General features: G+C 35.8%; 1 protein-coding gene across 3 annotated transcripts; it reads right to left on the reverse strand.

Moving 5' to 3' along the window:
* Nucleotides 1-12687: 12687 nt before the first annotated feature.
* Nucleotides 12688-26909, reverse strand: LOC104589211 (beta-amyrin synthase-like). Of its 3 annotated transcripts, XM_010247454.2 has the most exons (19): nt 26771-26909; nt 26040-26359; nt 19308-19493; nt 18181-18270; nt 17909-18106; nt 17455-17539; nt 16831-16997; nt 16552-16740; nt 16304-16417; nt 15780-15902; nt 15575-15697; nt 15384-15482; nt 15026-15082; nt 14257-14303; nt 14019-14162; nt 13706-13883; nt 13501-13581; nt 13242-13325; nt 12688-13139 (listed from the first exon to the last, which is right to left on the reverse strand). In XM_010247454.2, the coding sequence occupies exons 2-19, from the start codon at nt 26235-26237 to the stop codon at nt 13011-13013; spliced, it is 2292 nt and encodes a 763-aa protein (XP_010245756.1). In that variant the 5' UTR covers nt 26238-26359; nt 26771-26909; the 3' UTR covers nt 12688-13010. The 3 variants fall into 3 exon arrangements, with proteins under 3 accessions (XP_010245756.1, XP_088750022.1, XP_088750021.1); XM_088893896.1 differs by lacking the exon at nt 26771-26909 and having other exon boundaries at nt 15575-15691; nt 26040-26448; XM_088893895.1 differs by lacking the exon at nt 26771-26909 and having other exon boundaries at nt 26040-26448.
* Nucleotides 26910-27789: the final 880 nt, after the last annotated feature.

The raw sequence follows: 27789 nt of genomic DNA on the forward strand, positions 1-27789 counted from the left end.
ATCAAAGTTTTACATACCAACAACATGTGAAAAATATGGTGGAATAAAAAAAAATATTAAAGAGGTGAAGAATGCAAAAACATTACAAATGACAAACGACTCAATTTTACGTGTAAGTTACTTTGATGGAAAAAAAATTATCCATATGATTAGGTTTGAAATTGAAGGTTAAATACAACCAATTATAACTTCATTAGATGCGATGACAAGGGAATTTAATAATATATATATATATATATATATATATATTTGATTTTATAAAATATTTATGGCCATTACCAAGTATAATCTATATATTATAAAGTGGTTACTTGTCTTAGTTTTGTGTAGGCCAGAAAAGTTAAGTTCGATTATATAATGTCAATTTATATATAGAGGTGTCAATTGGACTGGATTTGGTCCAACCCAATCCAGTCTTATGTGAATCCACTTACAAATGGACTGGACCCAATCCAGTCCAAATCCAACCCAATCCATTAAAATGTAAATGGATTGGATTGGATCCAAACCAAACCGATTGAATGAAATATAAAAAAATTATATAAAGCACTTTTGGCATTAAAAAAAGTATTTTTGTAAAAGTGCTTTGATAATAAGTATTTTTATAAAAGTGCTTTTCACAAAAGCACTTTATTAAGTGTACTTCGTAAAAGTGATTTTGTAAAATCACTTTTAGAAAAGTACTTCCATAGACGTGCTTATAAAAGTACTTTTGTACATGTGCTTTTATAAAAGTAGTACTTTCATAAAAGTGCTTTTGTAAAAATGCTTTCGTAAAAGTACTTTTATAAAAGTACTTTCATAGAAGTGTTTTTATAAAACTACTTATATAAAAGTGCTTTCGTGAAAGTACTTTTTTCATAGAAGTGTTTTTATAAAAATGCTTTCGTAAAAGTGCTTTCATAAATGTGCTTTTATAATAGTACTTCCATAAAAGTGCTTTCATAAAAATTCTTTTATAAAAGTACTACTATAAAAATGCTCACAAAAGTACTTTTATAAAAGTACTTCCATAAAAGTTCTTTTGTAAAAGTGCTTTCATAGTACTTTTGTAAAAATGCTTTCATAGAAGTGCTTTTGTAAAAGTGCTTTCGTAAAATTACTTTTGTAAAAGTGCTTTTATAAAACTGCTTTTGTAAAAATGCTTTCATAAAATCACTTTTGTAAAAATGCTTTCATAAAAGTATTTTTATAAAAGTGTTTTCATAAAAGTACTTTCATAAAAGTGATTTTATGTTGGCTTCAGTTTTGATTGATTTCAAATTGGACAAGGGTTTGGCCTTACTATCGGATTATTGAAAATTTGATTTAGGTCCAATTCAAACCAATAAGATTATGGACCAATTTATTTTGGATTGGTCAAATCCAATAATTATAATGGACCGTCCAAATCCAATTTGATAAGGTTTGGATCGGATTGGATCCAAACCAAAACCGGTCGATTGACACCCCTACTTATATATTTATCCTTTGCTTGCATGCATGCATAATATATGCCCTCACATTAATACTAGAAAAAGGTATGCATGCATAATACATGCCCTTACAATAATTACTAGAAAAAGGAAAAATAGATAAAAAGTAAGAGGGTTAGTTATGTGATAGACAGGCATGGAGCCAAGAGGCACGGGTGCTCCCTTCCCTTCTCCCCACCCACCCCTCCACCAAAAAAACTCATAAAATTTCTTGACTCTGCCCCTAGGTGTAGAACCCTATAGGTTTGAGTCTTTTTCAAGACACTAATAAAAACAAATGTTCTAAAAATAGGTTGGAATCTAAAAATATGGAATACTTAATAAAATTATAGAAAATTGAGCATGATATATGTATAATGTATGAAAATGAGAACTAATGTTATTAATGATGGAAATGGCTGAAAATAAAAGAGAAATAATGCCTTACCCATTGCATGTTGACTATGTTGACCAAGTCAAATATTTCATTGATTTAACTAGTAAGGTTATTTGGTTATTGACTATGCAAATAATTTTTTACAACAAGTTAAAAGATATAAGCTACAAATAAGAAGATTTGAAAACAGATTTTTACATTTAAAGGCAACAAATTTACCAATACCCCATGCTTAATTTGATTACTTGTCTTTGTTACATGGGCTATGATAATAACATTGGTATTAGGAGGTTTTTAATCCAAATCTTTATTTGGATCTAGACTATATAAGTGGATAAAACTTATCCTCTTATTAGAATGGGTGCTCCAGACCTATATCCAAACCCATATTCGCCCAAGTCACATGACAATTTAATCAGTCATGTGACAACTTGATTAATCTTAATAATCATGGGTTTTAGGCCCATTAAGCAAGTGGATCACATCCTAAGATAGTTACTGGCCCATTTAGTTTCAATTTGTATGGTGTGAGACCCTAGCAATGACCTTACATAAGCCCACATCTGTTCGGCCAGCCTTTGTGAAAAGGCCTGACCGATTCACTACTAAATGCAATAAACCCCTGAGTCCATCAGTATGGGCTCAACATAGGCCCAACATTTATAGTTAATGATCCTTGTGTCCAGCCATCCTATGAAGGCCCAAAGATAATGGACTTAAGTAAGATATAGCCCATCAGGTAAACAACCCTTAATGGTCTTTTACACTTAACCTTTCACCCCACAATGATCAAACACTGCCCGACAGGGAATGACCTCTCCCCTAACTGCAAGGTGCAGTGTTGCACTCTTTGTTCGGATGGGTTCCGAGAATAAAAACCTTTTGCAAACACTTTTCTTTAAAACATAATATGTAAATATCATATAAATATATTTTACAAAACAAATGTCAAACACGGTTGAAATCGACTACCGGTAGTTTTGGTTTCCATTAGAGAGAGTGCAGTCTCAATCATTCACTTTGTCTGACAAAGGGGTTGATCTTATCACTATGATCACCCACTAAGGTGAATTCTCAAACTACCCCAACATACTCAGGTTTTGACCCCCAAAGGATTTCCCTGATTGGCATATCAAAGGCGATCCGACACTCAGTGTTGTGCCGTAATCAAGACTAGGGGTTATGTGTAACTTTTCAGATTTTCCCATCAGACTCCAAGGTCCAGGGTATAAATGGAAATTGGTCCGGGTTCAGTGCTTCAAACAAGTACACACTACATGTGCTTTGGGTCTAACCCTAGCAACTGATATAGGCTACTCCAACATCTTTAGCAACACATTAGTATTAGCCTTGGCAAGATAAACTCCCCAAGTCTATCCAACGGTTGAGAACATTATAAACTAATACGAGTCTCCTAAGTGTCCAGATTAAGGGGTAATTACACAGAAACACACCAATCATAACATGAAACAATTAGGTACTATTCATTTATAATAAATGTATCTATAAATCAATATGATTGGAGCTAAGGGCATACACTGTGTAACAGCTAGATTAATTACGTCATCGAAATGTTGAAACCACGTTAATGGCATCTTATTTGTCCTACTTGACTAGTAATCGTTCAACTATACTTTTTGACAACCGATTTTGATGAAAAAGAAACAAAACTGATAGAAACCTCTTGGCATAATCGACCCTTTATCAAAGTTAAAGCAGAAGAACACTTTGCGTTCCAAAAGTTAAAAGCAGAAAACACTTGGCATAATTGACCCTTTATCAAAACCAACTTTTTTGATGTTTTGATAAGGGATGAAAATGGAAATAAATTTTAATAATAGGGGTAAAGGTGAAAGTATGAAATTAGGGTCTTTTGATGATAACCAATGAACCATTCTTATTTTTATTAGTGGATAAGACAAGGGGTAAAAATGAAAATATGTTTTAATAACAAGGGTAAAAGTGGAAGTATGAAATCAGTCTTTTGATGATAATGAACCGTACTCGTTTTTATTAATGGATAAGTTTATTATTATTATTATTATTATTATTATTATTATTATCACCACCATCATCATCATCATATGCATATGGAAGATAGATTTGATTAGGGTTCCCAACCTAACCCAAAGTTGAAAGTTAAAATTTCCCTTTTTCTCCCTACCTTTTCTTTCAAACCAAGCACACTTTGGGGCTAAGGTTTTCCCATGTGAGAATTTAATGGTACAAGAAAACCTCACCCTCTATGAGGGAATTGAGATCATGAAGTAAAGTTGTTGACTTATTGGATTAGGAATAAGTGGTTGACCAATCCTTTCTCTCCTACCACTCATCTCTCAATTCTTTCTCTCCTACCACTCATGAAGTAAATTACAAAGACACACCCCGTACTATGAGGTCGGTGACAAATATCTCTTGAACTTTCATTTGTGACAAAGATCCACTAGACTTTCAATTTGTGGCAAATGCCCCCCTCTGTTAGAATTTTTTAAACTGGCAAATCCACCAGTTAACTTTGGAAAATATTCTCATTCAGCTGTTTAAATTTTTTAAATCCCCAAACTACCATTCTCTTATTTATATTAACAATTCATGATACGAATAGTTTTCTAAATGTAACATTGAAGTGCTCTCAATTGCTCCAATAGATCTTTAAAAGATTTCTCGCTGGATTCAATATTCAAATGAAATGGTTGTGGTTTCTTTCTGATACATATAATTTTTTTTTTGGTTTTGCTTGCTTTTTCATGATTTATTAGAAAAAGGAGTGGGTAAATTTTATATTTTAATATGAAGAGGGACATTCATAATAGTGAAATGAATCAAGAATTATAAAAAAAAACAATCTTCTATGCCAATAAAATGGTTCTTGTTATTTTTAGCTGGTTTCGTTTGGAGAAAATAGAGGTATTTTTTGTCATTAGGATTTACGATAAAAGGGTGAGGAAAAGAAAATAAGGAATGTTCAAATAGGCATTTTGGTAATTTAATGCATTTCATCATCCCAGTTAAAGGTCAGGGGTATTTATCACAAGGTGAAAGTTCAGGGGTCTTTGTCAAAAATGAAAGTTCGGGGGCTATTTGTCAATTTTGACAATGACAGCTTGGTACAGGTACAAAAGGATGTCTCGATAGTTTGCCCAAAAATATATAATTCTCTCAAATGAGAAGTAAAGAAAGTCTCATGTATTAAGATCTCTAAAGGCATTTGGTATCACTCCAAACAGGCAAACATTTCCCATGATTTTCTATTACATGAAAGAAGAAAGTGTGGAACCAGAAAATAATAATTCATTTCTTACTCATACTCCCAGTGAGAGAAAATAATTATTAAAGGAAGCACTTTAGGCTATAATCCCCCACCATTCAGACATGTGGCAACCTTAATTTTCTCGGAAAAGTATCTCAGAAGTTGGTTGTTCACATTTTCAAAAAGACAACACACTCCTCATATACATAAATTACTTTTAAATACATTTAAACTTGTTTAACTCAAAGACGTAGCACTTTAAGACTAGTGACATACATTCAATAATAGTTCTTTAGAAATACATGAGAAGTGGGAACCTCCCATTTTCATCCATTCCTAAAAAAGTACAAGAAATGTAGAAGTTGTTATTCACAACCACTTCAGTCTACAGTTTGCAATTTTAATAGTTAGTTTTACTTGAATTTCAAATATAAATATAATTATTAGACAAATAGTGAAACTCAAATAAAATAATATTGCTATAAAAAACAAAAAAAAAAAGAGTAAAAACTAAAATGATACATATGTGTGACTGCACCATAACAGGTCACATATATACTAGATAAGATACAGTAAGTCTCTTAAATAAAATAAAAATCTACCAAATCAACAAATGAAAAACCTAACCTAAACTTTTAATATAAATGATTTAAAATAATTGCCCCGTACTAAGTACGGAGTCATGCCTAGTTTCTATTAAACTAATCATTAATTCTTCCCGTCTCCCTCAAAAGTGGAAGTTAGCATTTGCAGAAAAGGAACAGGTTCTTGGCGTTAGATAAACTAGTGGATCCCACATTTAGGGGTGGATTCTAGCCCATACGAGCTCAATATTTGGCTATTCAAACAGATTTTGGCTTGGCTTGACTCGGCAGAAAAACTTTAGGGAGCTCAATTTGAATTTGAGACATGAACTCAAATTTTGCTCAACTCAAAAGCTGGTATGTGTGTGAAAATGATTCTATGAATATGGTTGGAATAATTAGTATTAATTTATTAGTTTTTATTACAAGTAAATAAGTGATACCACAATTCGGATAAAATGTTCAATTTGCCGGTATATTTACGTCAATTGATGGGTCAGAGTCAGAAGAGAAAAGAGAAGAGTGCCTTCTCTTTCTCTCTCGAGTCATTATCCCATTCCTTTGACTCCTACAGGTTCTACGTTAATTTGCATTCCATGGCCTTAGAGAGTTAGAGTACTATTTAATCCTTTCTCCTTTCAAGTGAGACGGGATCTGCTCCTCACACCTGATGCCTCGCTGAGATTTCACATGCACATCCTATTATATATTGGGAACATCTTCTGTACTTATTAGTGAATATTCATGGGAAATGTTTTCAATGCATGGTGGATGTGTCTGTGATGCGCCCATTTGCGAGGAACAGATCCCATCACGGTAGGAAGAGCTTCGACTTGTTGACTGCATCTCATTTAGACTGCACTTCATCTCAAAATTCTGATTTTAACGGCATTCAAAATTATAAATACCTCTATAGCTCCACCTATAACACCCATACCTGCTTGTGAATTAATATCAAATCCGAGCTAGCACCTACCCTTAGTGTACGATGAAGTTAGGATTTCTGAGATGGACTGAATAGTAAAAAGGGAGAATGACGGTTCAGCCCAGGGTCAGAACTTGTAGGCCCAAAGTACTGTTGGGGTAGTTGCCAATCCAGAATTGATGCAGGGTGTTGGTGCATAGAATATGGGTTGTTGACATTTTGAATGTTTATAGCTCTGCAGAATAAATCAGAAATCTGAATTGGGTCTGTCCATACTTTTCCATAGTAAAAACCACTTAATTTAATTTATTGAAATTTTCAAGCTGAAATATTTGGCCATATTTTAGTTATGATTTTTTTTTTTTTTTTACAAAAGGATATTATAAGAGAGTTTTATTTACACTCGAACTATAAAATATTACAATATTTACATAACCAGGGGTGGGTCAGTTAAAATTTTCAAGAATTATGCCAAGACATCTTTAGAAAGGGTATTGCTCTTCAAAAGTTCACGTGTCCTAATTTCTATTATTTAGTATATATATATATATATATATGAAGAAGTCTGTAGGCCGCAATTCATTCATTCAAATCTTCAACAAGTACAGGTAAAAGGAAATCAGGCAGATTCGACCAAGTTAAGGTCTTGGAGAGATTATAAGCAAATTTTGCAATTAAATGCGCTGCTTTATTACCTATACGAGGCCTAAATGAGATAACAGTAGACTGAAAGTCTTTCAAAAAGGTCCCTATAATCAGAAGAAATAATGGGGGATAACTGCCAAGGGATGTCAAATGGGTCATCCAACAAGGCTTGAACTATATTTTGAGCATCACCCTCAATTCAAACATGAGTGATTTGTATGTCTTTGGCCATTTGAATACCATCTCGGAAAGCACGAGAATCTGAGATATCCAGATTAAATAAAGGATTGCTAACCGCTCTACCAAATAAGAATTCACCTTTGTGGTCCCTCAGAATAATCCCCACTCTAAAGCGAGTGGTTATGAGCTCTATCCACATTGATTTTAATGAAAGGCTGGATAGGGGGGCACCAAGAAATTTCTGGGGAGATCATGACTGAACTTGGCCTGGGAACCATCCAGGCAGTCAGTCACGGCCGATCACCAACATAGGGTACTCTAATCCTATAGTCCCTTAGAATGTAGCACTTCTCGGCTAAAGCCCTAACTTGTTCCTTTCCAAGAATGCTATCCAGGTCAAGTGGGGATAATGCTCCAATATCATGCCTCAGTGCTCGGCCTTGCCCAGACCCTCAGCCATGGGTCCCGGCCTCTTTCACGTCTACCACTTCAAGAAGCGTAAGAAAATTTCCAGTGGTGTCAGACCTCGACCATGTGGAGCCAGTACTCTCATTGGTAGAGTCTGCACCCTACTAGAAAGCCAAGGTGTCCTTAGTAGATCCAAGACTAAAGGTTCTGAGTAAATGGTGAAATCTCACTCAACCAACCCCCTCCCCTATTTAAAGGAAAATGTATGGCCTAAATTCAATTGATCCAATGATCATGGATTGATTGACCTAACAACCAAAATCAACGGGCTCCACGTGGCATTGACCTAGGGAAACAAAACGATGTCAAGAGGCAGGGCTGGTTTGCTTGTTGATTCCGGCTCAAGGACATGCCGATCCGGACCCCCCATTCCGTTTCGTGCATGGCTCCAATCAGTTGACCCCGACGCTCATCCTATGTACGGACCTACAACGAATGACATTAGCACCCGTAGGGGGCACGGGTAATGCACATGGGTTGCCCGTACAGACTGTGGTCACACACTCTCAGCTTGGAATGATCATTTACTAACATGAAGGGTGGATGGGGGAGCAATCACCACATAGCCACTGAGAAGAGCTCTGCAGCCAAGGCTTTAATCATATTCTTTTCGGTCGAAGTCGAGACCTCAATGCAACCCACCTACCAACCTCGGCTGCTACGGCCTCAAGAGTGGGGGGCAAATGATGTAGGGATATTTGGCCGACCCACAGATCTTGACATGTGGTGTCAGTTGGATGCATCATGGGCATCCATCATCAACCATTGCTAACCACCACCACCTGCTCCCAATTGCCCTCCTTCTAAAGCAACTCCAGCTATAAAAGGGGCTCACACAATAAGATAAAAACATAAACTTAAGCTCTAAGTTTTCTCTCTTACTTAGTCCGACCCTTCGTAGCTCTCAGCTAATTTGACCATCAGAATTTACACCCCTAGGATAACTTCTAAAACATCAAAAATTAAGTTATTGCCCTCAGCTTTGTATTTAGAGACCTTCTTTGCCGGTCCCAACCAGCAAACTCTTTCATTTGGCGAGCCATCACAATTCACAAGCAACTTATTCAAGATTTTGTTTGTTTTTAGTCTGAAAGTCTTTAGGACTAGACTTTTGGACCCGGATACATACATTAGTCCACCCTCACCCCACTCAACACGCTAACCAACGCATTATTGGCTACCATATTTTTTCAAATAAAATAATTAAAATCAATGATTGATTGAATAAGCAACAACATCAAGGATAAAGGAGCATAATGGTAAAGATCAATGAGAGATAAGATAACCTTATCTTAAAGCAATTTCTAAGACTAATTATCAACACTGTGACGAGATATGCCTATATGATATACCTGCTTGTACATATTATTACTTTTTTTTTTTTTCTTCTTGAGGAAATTAACATATATATGTTTCATTAAAAACTCAGCGTCACAGATTACACATCTGAACAAATTATATTACTTGGTGTTGTTTGTAGATCTGCATGAATTTATTTGGTAAGGATATTTTAAATTAATGTAAATTAGTTGAAGCATGGAAGAATGTCTCGTACAATTATTTGATGCCCACCAACTAAATAGAACAAGATGATACAAAATGAAGTAGCATAGCCCATGTCGGATCAAACGTAGCTAGACAGAGTTGGGCTTCTTAAGCCAAAATTATAGTGATAGCTTACAACTACTCTGATATGGGCCTGTAAAGTCCAATTGAAATGATCACTATTGGTCACTCTTGATTGAGCCTGACTCAATTATATATCGACCTTAATTAGTTAATTAAGGATTGGTTTTGGTTGTTTCCCTCCATGAATCTTGGTGAAAATCCACATGTTTTTCATATTTAACACACTAACTTTTTAAAGTATATAATAATAGTGGGTTTCGACATTTCTGTTGGGACTATCCAGCTAACATGCCAATTGAATCACCACTTAGTTTGTGAAAATCCACATGACACATGATTGATTTTTACTTTTATGATGCCAATTGATTGGTTATAAATTTTTTTCACTATCATGTCTTTCCGGCATCATAGTCGGACCCTAAATGTATGCATGGTACCTAAAAAACCGATAGCCCATCATGAATGTGGTAACCAGTCAATTAGATGGGTCTTTGACCTTCTTTTACCCCTGTTAGAAATGGGTTCGACTATAATATGAAAAAGATATAATATCTGAAAAACTTTTAACCAATCAAATGGAATCATAAGCGTGATAACCAATTAGGTATTATTTATCAAAATTCATAGATGTATTTTGATTGGTGAAAACTCTTCGCATATCATATTTTTTCTGCATCCTAGATTTTCCCGTTAGAGATTTAGAATTGATGTTGGAGTTTTAGATTTTCCAAGGATTGGGGTTTTCCCTTGGCAAGTTATCTTTGCACAGAACGCAGTGTTGGCATGTCTTTGAGTTTGGATTTATTACAGGAGCCAGGTTTAATACGCTTGATTCTCTGTTGAAGCAATAAGTTGACGGTCTATTAGTGCCGATTGCAGAGGCCTCTCAAGTCTTGTACACCAGTTTGTTCTGTGTCTAGGTGTCATATTCTCTGTTATCATTCAGTTTCATGTTGGTACTCAGTCTCTACTTTGTGGCTGTTTTGCTCATTGTTTGATCACATTCAATACGTAAATGTCAGAAATTGTAACTTTACATTCATTCTAATAAGAAACAGGTGCAGTATTTTAAGGGAAATAAAATTCCCAATTAATTGGCTCACCAATACGGGGTCATATTCCATTCCTATCTTCAATGGTCCTCAAATTTTCCTATCTAGCTAATTTGCTTGTTTTCTTTATTGATGCTTCCTGTTTATGGTATTTATTTTTCTTTAATATGATTAATATAAAACATGAAAGAAGTGTCTAAATTCTTTTATAATTTTTGTATTTATTTATAATTTATAATTTTTATTATTTAACTATAGCATAATGTATGGACTCATTTGACCTTGTAGGTATGATCAAGCCCGACATTCACAAAGAGATAGAGAACAATCCAACGGTGTCAAAGTTGGGTTATCTTAAACATATTGGGGAGAAAGTATTGCACTAGGAAGAGACTTTTCAGTTTCTCTCTTGTGAGTTTTGGTCTTACACTATTAAGTGTTCTTTAGGGCATTATTGGTGAATTTTATCAATCATTTTCACAAATGGATGGAAAAACAACAAGTCTTCAATCATTAGTCACTGACAATGGTGAAAGTTCATTTTCCAAGTAAACCAAGAGAATGACTATGATTGTATTTGGTACCATTTCTGTTTAACTGTTTTTAATTACCTAAAATGTTTTGGGTGGGTCAAAACCATGGTTTTGAACTGGACAGTTAGACCGTTCGACGTGGAAACCGGTCTCCAGAACGGTTCCATGTTCAATTTGATTTTAAAAACTTTGGTCAAAGCAATCTTGTAAGAAATATTTTTTTCATCTAAATTAAACATTTTAGGTTGATCAATATAATACAAATTGCTTTTTCTCTACGTCAAAAACTTTGGTCAAAGAATGGTCAGGCATTCTTTTAGGTCCTTGATTTTGGCGTCTCTGTTGGCTAGGGCTGCGCCTACAGACCTTTCTCCCTTCAGCACCACATGTCGGTCTCTGATTGAACTAGATTCGGCAATCGAGATCAGCTACTGTGGTAAACATTGACCAAGCCGTTCTTTCACCGAAACCTGGGTAGAACGGTGCAATTTTTTGTGGTCGTCGCGTGCGTAGGACTGGATTGGAGAGTCTGGCCTTCTTGACGGCTGTTGTCTTCCTTGATCAGACTAAACCCTGTGCCTATTTGGGTGACGCTTTTTCGGGTCCTTGGAGTGAGGATCAGCTGTAGTAAGCGCCTGCGTGGCAGGGGAAACGGTCCGGAGGGCCTATGCTGGCTGTTGTCTTTCTTGATCAGACTGAACCCTATGCCTATTTGGGTGAGGCTTTTTCGGGTCCTTGGAGTGAGGATCAGCTGTAGTAAGTGCCTGCGTGGCAGGGGAAACGGTCCCGAGGGCCTATGCTGGCTGTTGTCTTTCTTGAACAGACTGAACCCTATGCCTATTTGGGTGATGCTTTTTGGGGTCCTTGGAGCGAGGATCAGTCGTAGTAAGTTCCTGCACGGCAGGGGAAACGGTCTGGGGGGCCTATGCTAGCTGTCCCAGCGCCTCCATCATTGCAAGGATTTGGTCGACCTTCTGTTGCATCGCTGGATCCGGTTGATCCAACATCCCAGCGTCTCCAATGCTCAAGTCAGTGGTGTGAAAGGTAGGTGGTCATGCTGAGTAGTTGAGAATAATGTTGGTCTAAGCAGAAGAAACAAAGTAGTAGTATGAAGAGTCAAAAAGTCCCTTACCTTGAGCGGAGGTTACGTACTTATAGTCGAAGATCCGTGTCCAACTTGAATGAGGCTTCTGGGGTTGTCAAGATGAAGTTACCCGCCGTGGTCTTTGGGATAAATCCGCATCCCCAACGGAGTTGTCTCCCATGTCCATGCAGGACTCTCCTTGGTCATGCTTATCCGTCTTGCATGATGCCAACGTGACTGAAGGGATAAGGCGGCCATGGAGGCTGCCACGTGGTGCCCGCAACCAACTCAACCATAACCCCAACATGAGCCACCTTTAATTTTCTTAGGTAGAACTATAGTCCATTTCAATCTTAGTCCAAGCATGATTTTCTGGATCAAAAGAGATTTATATATACAAACCCCATAATTGAATAGTGTTAATAGATGGATTGATTTGGATAATAGAAACATCTGCATGAATAAAGATGAAAAAGTGCACATGGATTTAAGGAATCAATGTTACAGACAATATGAGAAGAATGAAAACATTTTATTAATTAAGACATGAAGATAAAGCTTTATCCTTGCTATTTATACAACCCTTTGCTACTAAGTTACATCAATAAAGCTTGTTCTTGGTACAATGTAATAAGAAAATTACAAAATATACCTATATTTACAACCACTTTCTTTCTTCCTTTCTATTTTTCTTGGTAATTACAGCATCTTAGTTACCATCAAAATGGAAAATACATGCAGAAGTGATTATCAGATTAAAGAACTTATCATTCATTTCTCTTGGAAAGGGGAACTTTAAAACTTAGGACTTAATATTGTAAGTTTCTTGAAGGCCTCATAACCTGCCTCCTGTATTCTCCAAGCGCCCACAGTGGAAATATGTTTCTATACGCTGCATAGTGTAGCATACAATTCTTCATGAAGACTCCAGTGATTTCCTAATTCATTATAAATACTGCTCAAATTAGAAAAACATTGGAAATAAGGAAGTTAATGGAATAATCAATAGCTTTGCGGGTTGTTTCTCAAGACTTTGTTACCTGTTGAGGAAAGTCACCATCTTCCATTTGTGAATTAATCAATAGCTTTGCTGCACGATGCAAGGGTGTTGCATCTCTCTCTGCCTGGTCACAGGAGAAAAGTAAATATTAGCATTTCTGATTTTCAGTTCTAAGAAAATAATTTTCCAAGGGTAAACTATTGTATTTAACTATTTGAAAAGACCATTTCTTTTTTACCTAATTAATTAACCATAATGGTTCAAAGCAAAGTATGTTGAAGTTCAAGCTTCAAACTAACCTGTCCAGAATGGATAAGACCCATCATTGCCCATGCCGTGTGTACTAAGTTTGATCTACCACCTTCTAGAGGGATGTATTTCTGTTTCACAAATAATAACCTAAATGTTAATTTTAAACATTTTAAATGCACTACTTGACTCTTGCAACTATTAATTACAAATGTAAACACTAAAACTTGAGGCAGAGCTCTCTAGAGATAAAACCTTATTTGGGCATGAGAGGTAACTCTCTCCCCAGCCACCAGATTCTTGTTGTGTTGATAGCAGAAAATGAACAGCTTTCTGAACTGCTTTACAGTTAAAATAGGTCTTTCCAGCTGCTACAAGCCCTCCCATTGCAAACCATGTGCCATAGGTAAAACAAACTCCCCAATTTCCATACCTGTTCCATATCTTCTTATCATGTAATTGGTTGACTATTATATCTTTTTTTTTTTAACTTAGTATTGGCAACATTATATTATAATTGGTATTTTTTTTTTGTTTCTTTCATGATTAGAAAGAGAAGCATATATACCATGAGCCATCAGGCATTTGTATCTGTTCAAGAAAATGCACTGCTTTTGAGATGAAATTTTCTATTTCTTTCTCCCTATGGCTTGGATATAACTTCATGAACAGTACTAGAGCTTGTATTGCTGATGCAGTGCATTCAACATATCTGTAACAACATTCCTTTTAGTATATATTATGGGAATTATGTGCAGAGAAAAGGCACTAAAAGTGGAGGACAAAACAGTGCTAAGAAACCATACTCATGCTCAATAACAATGTCTGCGAAAAACTCTGTTGGGTTGAGCAGCTGAAAAGAAAAGAAAATGAAAAAGAATTTCAGCAAGTACTTATCAAGGGAAGTTTTCATTCACAAAATTAAGTGACAAGTACAAAGGTGGAGTTTTTCATTTGTTGTTTTTATTTTCTAGAGCATTGCTAATCTGAGTCTCAGAAAAATCTAAATGTGTCAGTGTGAGGTGATCTAATTACCAAAACAGTGCCATGTGAAAAGAAACAAACAACCATGAGATGGTAACATATAAAAGCAATTGTGATAGTAGATCTCCAGTTCTACCTATAAGAATTTTGGCTATATTTATTCCTAAGTATACACCCTATTTGATTAGACTTTTCTCTTCTTCCAAAGGGTAACCAAATCATATGCTTTTGGCTAAAACATTGGCCATATATATAGAGGTATTTTTGGTATTTGTAATACTCTATATTCTATGTTGTATTCCAATTAAGAAAGCACAGAGAAACCTAATTTAGTTATAGAAGCTAGCTTTATCATTGCAATTTTCTGTTTTAGCTCTTTCTTGATTGCTGGCAAAATAAGACAAAAAGATAAACTAGGTCAATCTGTAACAAATGTGTGTAAATTCAGGGGAGGAACTAATTAATAAACCCTTTCATGATGGAACTTGATTCTTGGGTCCACATCTTTAAAGAAAGATTTATAATTCATTTAAGTTTCAGACACCATCTCAGCATGGATAACCCAATTTAACGTTTACATGAAGTTGCTACCTCCAACCAATTTTCTGCCCTAGCTGGCTCCCAAGCTGTTAAACCACCATTTTTGCTCTGCAAACCAACATAATTAAAAAAAAATTATTAATATCAATTCTATATTGCTTTTCAATAATAATGAAAGAAACAGTGCTCTCATATTTTAAGTTTTCAAAATCTTAGGAACTTCAAGATTTCTCTTGTACAGAGACACCTTAAAGAAACCAGGTAATAACAAGACTTACTTTCATATTTCGTACACACCCCCTATTCTACTTTATAATAATAAATGTACACAAGAGGTACAACATAGGTTCATTAGTGATCAAAAAATACTGTTTAATGTTAACTATATAATCAATTAATTGATGTTTACCTGTAGAGAAAGAAGAAGGTTAACAGAGTCAAAAAGTTTATTTGGTTCCATTTTTTCACCAACAAATTCTTGTGGCAAAAGTGAAAACATGAGACAGGCCTACAAAAAAGAGAGGATAGTTATGACAAACCTAAAATGATTAAAAAATATATTTTATTGTTTGAGAATAATGTTTAATCTGAACTAATTACCTTCAGGCCTTCTGCAGTACAGTCTGATACTTGCCACCCATGATCTTGATCTGAAAATGTCCACGATCCTTTTGAAATGTGACGATACATTCTTCCAAAATCACCAGATGGGTTGTCCTGAACCTTTTAAGAGTGACATACAATAAATAAAAGTGGAGTAGAGTATTCTAATTATGAAATGATTTTGGAATCTACGGAGTTAAACCTGTGACTTTTTAATGAAATCATGCCCCTTCTTAAGGCAAGAGCCAATTTCATTGAGTGGAAGATTACTCGCCATTATTGCTTGAACTGCAAAACCAGTGTCCCACTGCTGACTACCAAAACTCTGCAATTGAGTTCTCTTAGATATCTCATTAGTACTTGGTTATAAGAAACCATTTCAGATAATAATTTCTTATGGTTAGATAACAGAACAGTTCAGTTACTTTTAGTTAAAGTGTGTAGAATATATTTTTCTAATTGGAAGACTATAGCTAATTCAACTTCTATGATCAAGAGCATGGAGCTCGACCATGTTTGAACTGAAAACCTTAGGTTCTGTGAAATTAATGCTACTAGCAGTCTAGCACTAAGATTTGCCATTAGGATGAGATTCAACAAGAGGAATTCTAAGACACTTGTGCTTGTAAACTTCAAGCTTTTCTGTTTTATCTCCATTATTGTTTTCTCTTTCCAACACCACAAAAAAGGAAAAGAATGCATCCCCATTTGATGTTCATCACAAACCTGCATCTTCATTCCGTCTTCAGCAACCCAAATGTAATCTGGAATCCTGGCAAGGTGGTGCTTGAATGCATCCCCATTTGGATCTTCCACCCAACAAGCAAGCATGCATAACACCTGTGACCAAGTCAAGGAAATAGTATATAATAGCTAGCCTTAGTCTGTAGAGGTAATAAAAATATACCAAAATGTACAAACTGAAAAGAATTCAGATATAAGATTGAATTATTTTACTATTATATTTGTATTACTTTCTCCACACATCCAATTGTAATGTATCGACTGTTGTCATCTTCATAGTGGATGTGCTTCATGGTTGTTTTCAGCGCCATTTCTCTCAACTTGTTAAAGGGCCATCTTGTCAACAGTGGTTCGGTAAGAAAATAAAGACTATCCCACAGCAAGTCTTGGATGAAAGGATGAGGGTAGTAGAGGTCCTCCTGTAATACCACATTATAAGTAATTAGCATAAGCTTTCCTAATGTAACATAATTAATTAACATGTTGAAGATTAATCAAGTAAAATCAACCTTTGCACATATGTGGCGGGTTCTGCTCCATTTTATTTCATGGTAAGGTTGAGTGTGAAGCTCCTCCCTAAGTTGCAGAACGAGAAGTGTAATTGGACCTACGAACCTCTTGCCATATAAATATGACATAGGCATGTAAACCATGCGACAGTAGCACCACATCTTAGCTGCATTGCATAACAATTAAGGAAGATGTTAGAAGGGCCAGGAGAGTGCATAAAAGAAAGAGCAATTTTATGATATAGAGAATGTTTCATGGGTATTATGACCCATACTGCATCATTGGGCTGTAAATATTGCACCCTTTAGCTACTAGTGGTGCACCCTCTCAAAGCATATAATATTTACATTATTCAGGCTGTTAATCTTACTTATACGAAGGACAACACTCAGAGTGCAACATTTTACAGCCTGAAGTGCTTGAAAAATGTTTCTGAACCAAGGAATTAAATCTACAGTATTTCCCCATGTAGAGAACAAATTAGATATTCCTTAATTTGTACTATGACTTGGGATGTGCAAGTGTAAATACTAAACCAGCGTCATTGGTTGTTGTATATATAAGTTATAAATATATTGAATTTATATATTCTGATCTGATTAATCAAAAGTATTAATGCAAACCTGGATGCATGGGGAGAAAGGATGGGAGAATCCAGAATTCTGGAGGCATTGGGTTGCTGCCTTCCCATTCATATACTCCAAGTATCTTCATCAAAGCAACACACACTATGAGCATTGATCACATAATTATCTATCTGAAACCACTTAATGGGATATAATTAAGCCTTCTAATTAATAATTAAGGCTGAGTTTGGAAAGAGTACAAATGCATACAAAATAATGTAAAATATAAGGTTTTTCACACTACATACTTATATTTGTATTCCTTCCAAACTGAGCCTAATTAAGGTACTTTTTTCCAGTACTATATTGTCACAAATTTTGAGCCATTTAATGTCACTAAAACTATTAGTTTTCAGCAGTCTTAGTAACCTACTAACCTCTAACAATTGATGTATCAGCTTGATAAAAGCCAAGTAATTAAAGCAAATTTAATTAATGTAAGCAGTCCTACCGAAAGCCAAGTCTTTCCCCAAGATGGTATCATGGTAGCACCACCATGGTCAATGATCCATTTGCGTGCTCTTGGAACGGCCCCATCTAGCCCACCTTCAGACCCTTCTCCTAGAATCCTCATAGAAATGTAGTTAAGTGCTGTACAGAACATGATACTGTGGCCCTCTATGTGTAGCCCCCAACCTCCATCTTCATTCTACAACATATGTACTAGTTATCATTAGACTATAGAAAAGATCCTCTTTGGGTTTAATTTGAAGCAGCACATGCCTGGTGATTATATATATAACGAAGAATCTCTTTGCGATGCTCAGCTTGAAAGACGGTGTTAAGATGTCCAGTGATGTATAGACATATAACCTGCACATGCATGCATGCATTAATTAACATCATAACATTCTTTAACCTATGTTTCAAAACGCCCCCCTTGAGGCTTCTTGTAAATTCTGAAACCTCCCCTAGTCCCCTCTTTTCAAATTGGATTTAGATGGTATAAGACCTAGCTCCCATATTGAGTAATGTCATCGGACAAAGACCTCCCATCCATTAGCAATGGCACTATGTTAAGATCCATCTGTACATGAAATATCATCAGGACAAAAATCTCCCTTAATTTCCATTAGCAATTGGTCAAGATCCGGGTGAAATTGTTTTTGAGGAAGACCCAAATTTGGCCTTTAACTCAGCACTTGTGCTGGCAAGCTTTTGTCTGTTTCTATTAATTAGCGTTCAATATATAGAAGAAAACTAGTTTCAGTGGTGATGTGAGTAGTAATGGAGGTTATCATTGTTCGGAGGTTGAAGAGGATTAGATCGAGCTTTTTTTCTAATTTATTTAAAAAACCCATTTGAGCCCATAAGAGCATATTAACTTTTCTCCTCCATTAGACATAATTCCTAGTTAGTGATTGGCTGACTGGTCCATCCAACCAACCAACCAGGTCAAGAAAGAGTTGAAAATACTAAACCACTTACCTTTGATCAATTCAAAATTAAATTAATAATCAACCGATGGTTGTCCAATTGGTGAATTCTCTGGCTGCTTCAAGTGGAGACTAGATTAATCCAGGCAGGTAGGGCTGTAATAATGGTATCTATTTATTTGAATTCAAATTCCAGTTTCGGTTTCAGTTAAGGGTGATCTGACTTTTGATTCAATTTATACGTGTATTCTATATATCAGTAAAGGATGATCTGATTTTTGAGTCTTGGGTTCTTTGTAATTTATATTCAATATCCAATTGTAATTTGAATTCATTCAAATCCATATATAAGAGATTCTAATTTGGAGCTACCTTATGTACAATTTGATCAAATATGTTTGCAGCCATACAGATAGGCCTAATCAGAGGGGGTAGCTACTCAATCTTATTCAAGTAATGATCAGCCCAACTTACCAATGGAGGAAGAAAGAACAGTGGACCGGTATTTTCAGCTGGCCAATGGCCGTCGCTCGCCTGGATGGCAGCGTGGAATTGGACAGCCCTCTTAAGTGCAGCAGTAGCAGCTTCATAGGTTATCTCCTCATTGTCTCCTATCTTCACTGGTGGTATTGTTTGAACAAAGCTATTCTCCTTCAAGAGCTGTATTTTAGTGATCATCAAGGAAAAAAAAGGCATCTTTGATTAGTGAATCACACTCTAAAGAAGATAGTGAAATCAACCTGCTGATATATCAAAATGATCAATAATTTTGTCAACCTTCCGATCAAGCCAAGGATCCAAGTTGAAATGCTGGGTCCCATCTATAAATTGTGATCTATTTTGCCCCTGTCTCTTAAGGCTAGGGATGCATATGTGGCCCAGTTGACCCAGGTTGAAATAACCCTAGCCCAACCCAATATGTTAAAATCTCATTTCTATTCCTAACCCAAACTAGTAATATTTACAAAGAGTACCCTTCATCCTCTTTAATCTTTCCTATTTGGCAATATCAAAATAATCTTCTCTATTCCCCTGTACAAGATACATTAATTTTTTTTTTTTGCTAATAAAGATTCATCAACCACGGTCCACCCACAATTGGCCCAACTTTAAGACTGACGTGTTGTATCGTCAGCTTTGGATGTCCCACAAATGTGTACACAGTTGTTTGTCCATCAAATAAAAATAATTGAGAAACCAAATTATGTCCAAAAATGAAAACAACAATGCTCAGGAATCTTAACGTCTCATAACGATAATGGTATTCTGACGAGAGAAAAAAAAAACAACACAATTATTAGAGTTTAGAATCATAATAACTAAGGGTCCGTTTGGTTTGCAGTTGGAATCCGAATTAGAATTGGAATTGAAATTTTTGGAATCGAAATTGGAATGGTTCATTTCCATAATCTGTTTGGTTCAGACAGGAATGGGAATGGGAATTAAGGCCCCGTTTGTTTCATAGGAATAGGGGTCCTATTCCGATTCCAACTGTTTGGTTGGGCGGAATCGGAATCCCATTCCCATTCCTACTGGAATGGCATTCCCCCATTTGAGGGAATGGCCACTCCTTGCCCCTCCCTTGGGAATGAAATCTCATTCCTGTCTGAACCAAACAGACTATGGGAATGGACCATTCCGATTCTGTTTCCAGAGAATTTCGATTTCGATTCCAATTCTGAGTATGAACCAAACGGGCCCTAAAATCAGAAGGAATGGGATTTCATTCCCAAGGGAGGGGCAGGAAATGACCATTCCCTCAAATAGGGGAATACCATTCCAGAAGGAATGGGAATGGGATTCCAATTCCACCCAACCAAACAGTTAGAATCAGAATAACTCATTCCAATTCTGATTCCAGACCCCTATTCCCACGAACCAAACGGGTCCTAATATATTTGTGAAAGATTTATAAACTAACCTCTAAATTTATAAGTTTTACAATTTTTTTTTTTGGATTTTGGTACAATTAAAAATGATGCTGTAATTTATGTGTGAATGAATTCTTTTTATAAAATTTTAGGTGGTTGCCCCTCTATCAGGAGTAAAGTTTAGGATTAAAAAAACATAAAAAAAAGGATGTCTTGTGATTTAAGGGCTGCCTCATAAAATTGGCTCTCACCTTTACTATGTCAAAAGTAAGGCTGTAAATGGTTTGGATTTAGATTGGATTCACCAATATCCAATTCTGAACTAAGTTTGGCAATTCAGCTTTTGAAAAAAAATAATTACTTTTCAATTAAAAATGTGCAATACATTTTTATGCACGCGCCTAATTAAATATAAATATATTAGTGCAAGAACAAGTATTATGCACGTGCCTAATTAAATATTAACCATTTATGATATGCTAGTGGTGATCCTGTGCAATACATGGGATGATGTTTAAATATATGTTCTTTACATATAAAATAGTAGAAAAAATAACTTCTTTTCTATTTTAGTTATTAACATTCAAACTAATTCCCTTATATATATATATATATATATATATATATATATCTAATATATTATGAGAAGTATATAAATCAACTACTTAGCATGATAACCAACTAAGGTTGCTCAGTTGATAATTTCTCTAGTTAGTTGTAGCGGAAACTTGGATTTACCCCAACCAGAAAATGTATTTAGCATGAGATCAATAATCAAATTAAAAAATGGTTTAAAATTGAATTGACAAAGATAATTAAATGCTGATCACCTTAAAGTGCTTTTTTACTGCAAGTTTTTATTGAATCAAAACTATCTATGAAACAAATCTACATTAAATTAAATTAACAAAAACATAGAGAAAAAACTGATAATCCATGGAAATCTGCAATGGTTTCTTTAAACTTTTATATACGAAGAAGATTGTTTCATCGGCAAGCAAATTTGGGTTTTTTGACATTAATTTGGGTCTAAGCTATAGTTATTTTGGCAGTTAGCCTAACCTAACCCATTTAATTTACACCCCTACTTCATTAGAGGAAGTCAAAGAGATTGAGAGATATTTAAGAGGAAAAGAGGGATATAATGGGGAGGGGAGATGTTACAAACATGTATATGTGAGAAAGAGAGAGAGAGAGAGAGAGAGAGAAATTTTAAAATGGTTTTATAATTAGAGAATAAATATGAATTTTATGAGAAACAATGAAGATCCATGAAGTCTTAATTTTGACTTGTTTTATTTTTATGATCTACACAGATCAGGTATCGGCCAGAGTAAATATGGATTATTACAAATAATCCACACTAGGTCATTAGATCAAGTATCGGCCACATTTTCAAGATCCGCTAACAGAACAGGATCTGCTCCTCACACATGGGCGCCTCACAGGCATATCCACCGTGCATTAGAAACTTCTCCCGTGAATAAAAATTTATAAGTACAAGAGATGTTCCCAATGCATGGTAGGATGTGCATGTGAGGTCGGTGTAATGTGCCCCGTGTGAGGAACAGATCCGGTCTCATCCGCTGAAAACCCTAATTAAAAGAAGGAAAAATGTTGAGTTAAAGGGCAACACAAGTGAAAAAGAAGCTATTTAAGCTTTTCTTCAATTTAAAGACATTAATTTAGGAGTATCACTGAACTTATAAACTATTTAACAAATTGAATCCACATAGACTTCCTTTTTGGACTCTTTTATAAACATAAGAGTATTGTAGATTGAAGATTAAAGTTATTTGGTCACATCCCACTTCTGATAAATAATCCTTAATTATTAGTGAAAACTGAAAACATTTGAAAAACGTAAAAGGGAAATACATCGTATGTTTTATGATTTTGTCATAACTAAAAGCGGTTTCTTTCTCTTTCATTGGTTATGTGACTAAATTAGTTTTAATATATAAAGAAAAAATGCATAAAAGTATTTTGTTCGCATCTAAAGATAAAAATAAATAAGAATTCAAATATACCAGATCAAAATTAATCTTAATTTAACCAATCAATCAACATCATCCTATTCATAACAACCAGTCAATTTGTTAAAGTTTTTCTTGTATCATACCTTTTTCCTAAAATGTATCAACCAATAAAATGTATCAATAATAATTAGAAAATATAAATCTGTCCAATATGACAAGACGAGAAGATAGAACATAGAAGGACTCCTCATCTGCCGCAAGAATGTCTTATACAGACTATAAAAAGTAAGCATGGCTGCAATTACAGACAGACTCGATGCAGATTTCTCAATTTCACTGTAAATTTATAAACATTCAAAATGTCAAATCACTTTACACACTAATGTGTATTCTGAATTAGCATCAATTTTTCTGACCCTCGACTGGGAAAATTAAACAGGTCAACTAAAGCTTTCCCACATAGATTATCTCACCAGCCCGTTACAATATTGTTTCTAAAAATCAGTTCTTCTGGCATTATCTTACATTAGTCTGGATCTATGGTTTTAAAAAATGACCCTGAAACGGAACCGTTTTAGCCATTGGTTTCTGGGTTGACGGTTCGATAGTCTTGTTTGAATTAATGGTTCGTTTTGACAATAAAAATTAAAAATTAAAAACAACCAAAAACTGTTGAATGGGTCGACTACCCAGATCAATGGGTCGTTGATCGATTAAACAGTCTTTTGCCAGAGACTGGGTTTGGGATAAAACGGAATCGGTTGCCTGGACGATTCCTAGGCCAAATGGTCTGACCATCCGGGTCAACGGTAGTTCGAAAACCATGTCCAAATCTGCTCTTCACACTGTGCGTCTCACACTAATGTCACATGTCCTTGCCATATATTTGGAATATCTTCTGTCCTTGAATATATTATTCATGGGGAGATATTCCCAACGCAGGGTGAGATGTGGCTGTGAGATCGATGTGAGGTGCACTATGTTAGGAGCAAATCCCAATTCAATGAATACTTTCAAATTGCCTGAATGCAGCGTTCCTGCTAATAGGTGAGATTTAAGCACAGTGAAGCATGGTTTTCAAAACAGGACCGAACTGGATGGTCCGACCGGAAAAACTGGGAACCAATCAGGTGATCGGTCCTGTTTTTCCCTAAAACCAGATATTTGCAAAAAAAAACATTGATTTGGTTAGCAAAACACTGATCCGAGCGGTTGAACCGTTCAATGGTTTTAACCGTTTTTTATTTTTTTTTAATTTTTTTAATTTTTTATTTTTTTGTTAGAACAGACCGACCATTTGATTCGAATAGTCAGACTGTTCGACCTAGGAACCGGACCCCTGATTGGTTGGTTCTCCAGATCGGTTTTAAAAACCTCGCAATGAAGTGAACCATAAAACCTACATAAATAAAGTGAATCACCATTTCGAGGTTAATTCAATAAATTTTTAATTTCCATGAATAGACAAAAGAAGGATCTAAAACTTCAAAATATTAATTACGCCAACATTTTCGATTCAAGACATTTACGGGAAGGGATTATTTAATTTGCATATGTATTTAAAACAGGGGAGGTCAAAATACAGGGCAAGTTTAAGTATTTGTTAAAAAAAAGCAAAACAAAACACACACAAGGGAGGATTCAGTAATGGAAATATGTGGGAAAATTTTTTCCGTCTAAGCTTGACAGTTTGGAGCAAGGTTTTAAAAACCGGATCAGACATGTAACCATTCTAGGGACCAGTTCCCGGGTTGAACAGTCTGATTGTCTAGTTTAAATGAATGGCCCGTTATAATTAAAATAATAAAATAAAATAAAAAACAGTCAAAAACTATTATCCGGATTCACTGATCGACGATTTGATTGCCCGGATCAGCAAATTGCTGACTAAATCAACGATTTTTGTCCAGAAAGCAATTTTAGAGTGAAATGGAACCGGTTATCTAACTGATTCCCATATCAACCGGTCTGACCGTCCGGTTTTCAAAACCATGGCTTGGAGTAATAGGGATCTCCCCACATCGCCAGTTAATACACACAAGAATCCTTGCTGGATGCATTGATGGGTAAATCAATGTGCAATGCAAGGAGAGAGCCCCGTTGACAGCCAAGGCTGTTGTGAACAACCAATTAGATTAGATCTTCTACTGATTAACCAGAATTCATAACAACAGATTACAAATCCCAATCAGAAATATAAACACATGAGTTGCTATTAACATGTTGGTTGCACTTATATTGGGTTGGATTGGGAATTTGTTGATTTTTCATCTGGGAGCGCAGCTTTGATTGAGCTGCTTTTGGAGAAGCCACTAAAAGAAGTTTCAGCAGAAAGAATTAAAGTATTTCTCACTAAAGGCAACTACTTATGATTTTCTGAGGTATTCACCAAACATAACTTATGGGCTGTCTGAGTAGGGCCAACCTCATAAAGCTAGAAGCCATTACCTGAAAATGGAAAAGCCACTACCTGAAAATGGAAAAGAAGTTTCAGTGGAAAGACCTATTTCTCACTAATTAAAAGGCAACTACTTATGATTTTCTGAGGTATTCACCAAACATAACTTATGGGCTGTCTGAGTAGGGCCAACCTCATAAAGCTAGAAGCCATTACCTGAAAATGGAAAAGCCACTACCTGAAAATGGAAAAGAAGTTTCAGTGGAAAGACCTATTTCTCACTAATTAAAAGGCAACTACTTATGATTTTCTGAGGTATTCACCAAACATAACTTATGGGCTGTCTGAGTAGGGCCAACCTCATAAAGTAGAAGCCATTACCTGAAAGCCCTCCCAAACGGACAGTGATTACATAGTCACGCAAAAACATTAAGAGCCAAATGAACAAGAAAACTTTGGCTCTCCACGTTCAAGAGTCTGGGCTGTCCAAAAAGCCCTCCTTGAATGACACATTAGTTCAAATAGGAATACATCCTGCAATCATACTGTCACAAGGACACATGAGAAAATGAACTTTGGCTGTTTTATAAAAGCCTGAACTGTTTGGGAGCTTTCTGTACATAAGATGTTACCATAATGGATCTGGAGAGTAAAAGAGCAATATAGTTATTATGCTCAATATTATTTTAAGCAGAAACACAAAGGTAAGGGATTGAATTAATAAGCTCTCAGGCTGTTTCTGTCCAAACAGCCAAAGTCTCTCCTCCCCTACAACTTTATGTGAACTAATAACGTGTCCTGAGGCAGCCCAGGATGTGGAATCTACAATCTAGACAGAAAAAATTTTCCCTTTCCCTGTAATGGACAACACTGCGGTGAGTAGGTACAAATATTGGAGAGAGGAGAGAGGAGAGAGGAGAGAGAGAGAGAGAGAGAGAGAGTTCTGAGTTAAATGTACCTGGAAGCGCAGAAGAACATCACCGCTGGGCTTGACAGAGCGGCGGTTGTTCCTGAATTCCTGGCGAGCAGTTTCGACCTGGGCACGCTGTTCAGGTGTGCCGTAGTCAGGATCAAACTCCCAAATCTGTCGTCCCACATAGTTGTTGGTGCTGTACAGATAAGGATCACCGCCCTGCCCGATCTTAAGCCTCCACATACTCCTTTAATTCCCTTCTTCTAATGAACCAATATTGCACTCGATCAGTTTCTGTTCGTGTTCTACTTACAGATTCCAGTAGTAATCGCAGCTCACAACCCCTTCGTTCTCTGAATCAATTCCTGCAGTTTCTTCATTAAAATTGTTGATTATATTGCATTTGCAGGCTAAAACACACGATAACTGACGATGGAGAATTCAAAGCTAACATGTTGATTGTATTGCTATTCCCATATATATATTTACATGGTAATCAGGTTGTTGTATACAAGACAGAGTTCTAGTGATACACGTTAGAGAATGGTTACAACTGATATGGAATGGCCCAACAATTCGTGATAATGGCGCAAATAATGGAGTGTGTAATAAACATGAATTCTCAGAACCAACTCATTATTAATAGATATATTGAACTTGAAGATACCCAGCAGCAAAACAATAGTGAAATACTTGAATCATTAGAGAGAGAGAGAGAGAGATCATAAGGAAGGAAAAGGGTTGATGAGAAAAATAATACAAGCAAATGCACATACCGGTTTAGATTTTATAGAGAGAATGAGATTATGGAAAACGATTTGTTGAAAGTTTGGACAAACTCTGGTTCAGGGAGCTTTAGAATTAGAACTACTAGCTAGACTGGACAAGTAAGAAAGCTCATGATCAGTATTGAGGATGGGCTTAGCTAGATCTCCGGCCAAACCAGCTGCTGCAACTTTGAGAGGTATGAATGTGTGTGCATGTTAACTCCATGGAACTAAAAGAACTCACCCACTTATATAGGGAAAAAATGCAAATTTATCAGATTAATTAATTTGAGGATATGTGGGGACTCCAGTGGTGGTAGTTGCACCTCAAGCATTATTTGATCAAGCAACATAATTAAAACACTACAGTCAGTGGCTGCTGGTGCACATCCCAGATGCCACATTTAAAACTCATAAAAGTCCCTCAGATTCGAACTTTTATCGTAATGAAAATAGACATCTAATATTGTATTCATAAGAAAATACCAACTCAAGGTTTTTAAAACCGAACCGGACAATGATCCGGTCGAACTGTTTAACCACTTAGTCAGTGATTTGTTCACCAACTCAATGGTTTTTGGCAAAACAACGATTTTTAGATAAAACAGAACAATTCCTGATTTTTTCCGGTCCAACCGTCCGGTCCGATACGGTTTTGAAAATCATTTACCAAATTGTTTCACGTTTTCCTTGCGATACAAAAACAAATTTATTCTAGTTTGCAATTATTGAAGTATAGTAGTGGTTTGTTAGAGGAGGCGCTACCAGTCACGTCCACGGTCCACATACAACACTTTAGTGGTGGGAACCCATCGGATAAGAAACCATATGTATTGAAGTAGCCATGTCCTTACATTAATTTTCATGTGGTTTGTTAGAGGACATTATTAATCCTAAGAATTGAAAAAAGAAAAAGGAAATTCTTTAAACCTCCCTTCCCCTTCATAATTTTCTGTTTTTCTTAGGTGGTTAGTGTTTAATTTTCTGAAAAGTCCTTAAACCTCCCTTCAACTTTGACCTGCCCTTAT

Source organism: Nelumbo nucifera, chromosome 8 (genome assembly GCF_055504915.1).
Source record: "Nelumbo nucifera cultivar China Antique chromosome 8, China Antique-T2T, whole genome shotgun sequence".
Lineage (NCBI taxonomy): Eukaryota > Viridiplantae > Streptophyta > Magnoliopsida > Proteales > Nelumbonaceae > Nelumbo > Nelumbo nucifera.

What these genes read in the sequence shown, in the direction of transcription:
- LOC104589211 (XM_010247454.2), bottom strand. Translation starts at nt 26,237, where the DNA reads ATGTGGAGGCTTAAGATCGGGCAGGGCGGTGATCCTTATCTGTACAGC. An exon ending in CAATTGGATGTGTGGAGAAA is followed by an intron (nt 16,418 to 16,551) that starts GTAATACAAATA and finishes ACTTGGTCACAG; the next exon opens with GTGTTATGCATGCTTGCTTG. An exon ending in ACCTTCTTCTTTCTCTACAG is followed by an intron (nt 15,083 to 15,383) that starts GTAAACATCAAT and finishes GTTGGTTTGCAG; the next exon opens with AGCAAAAATGGTGGTTTAAC.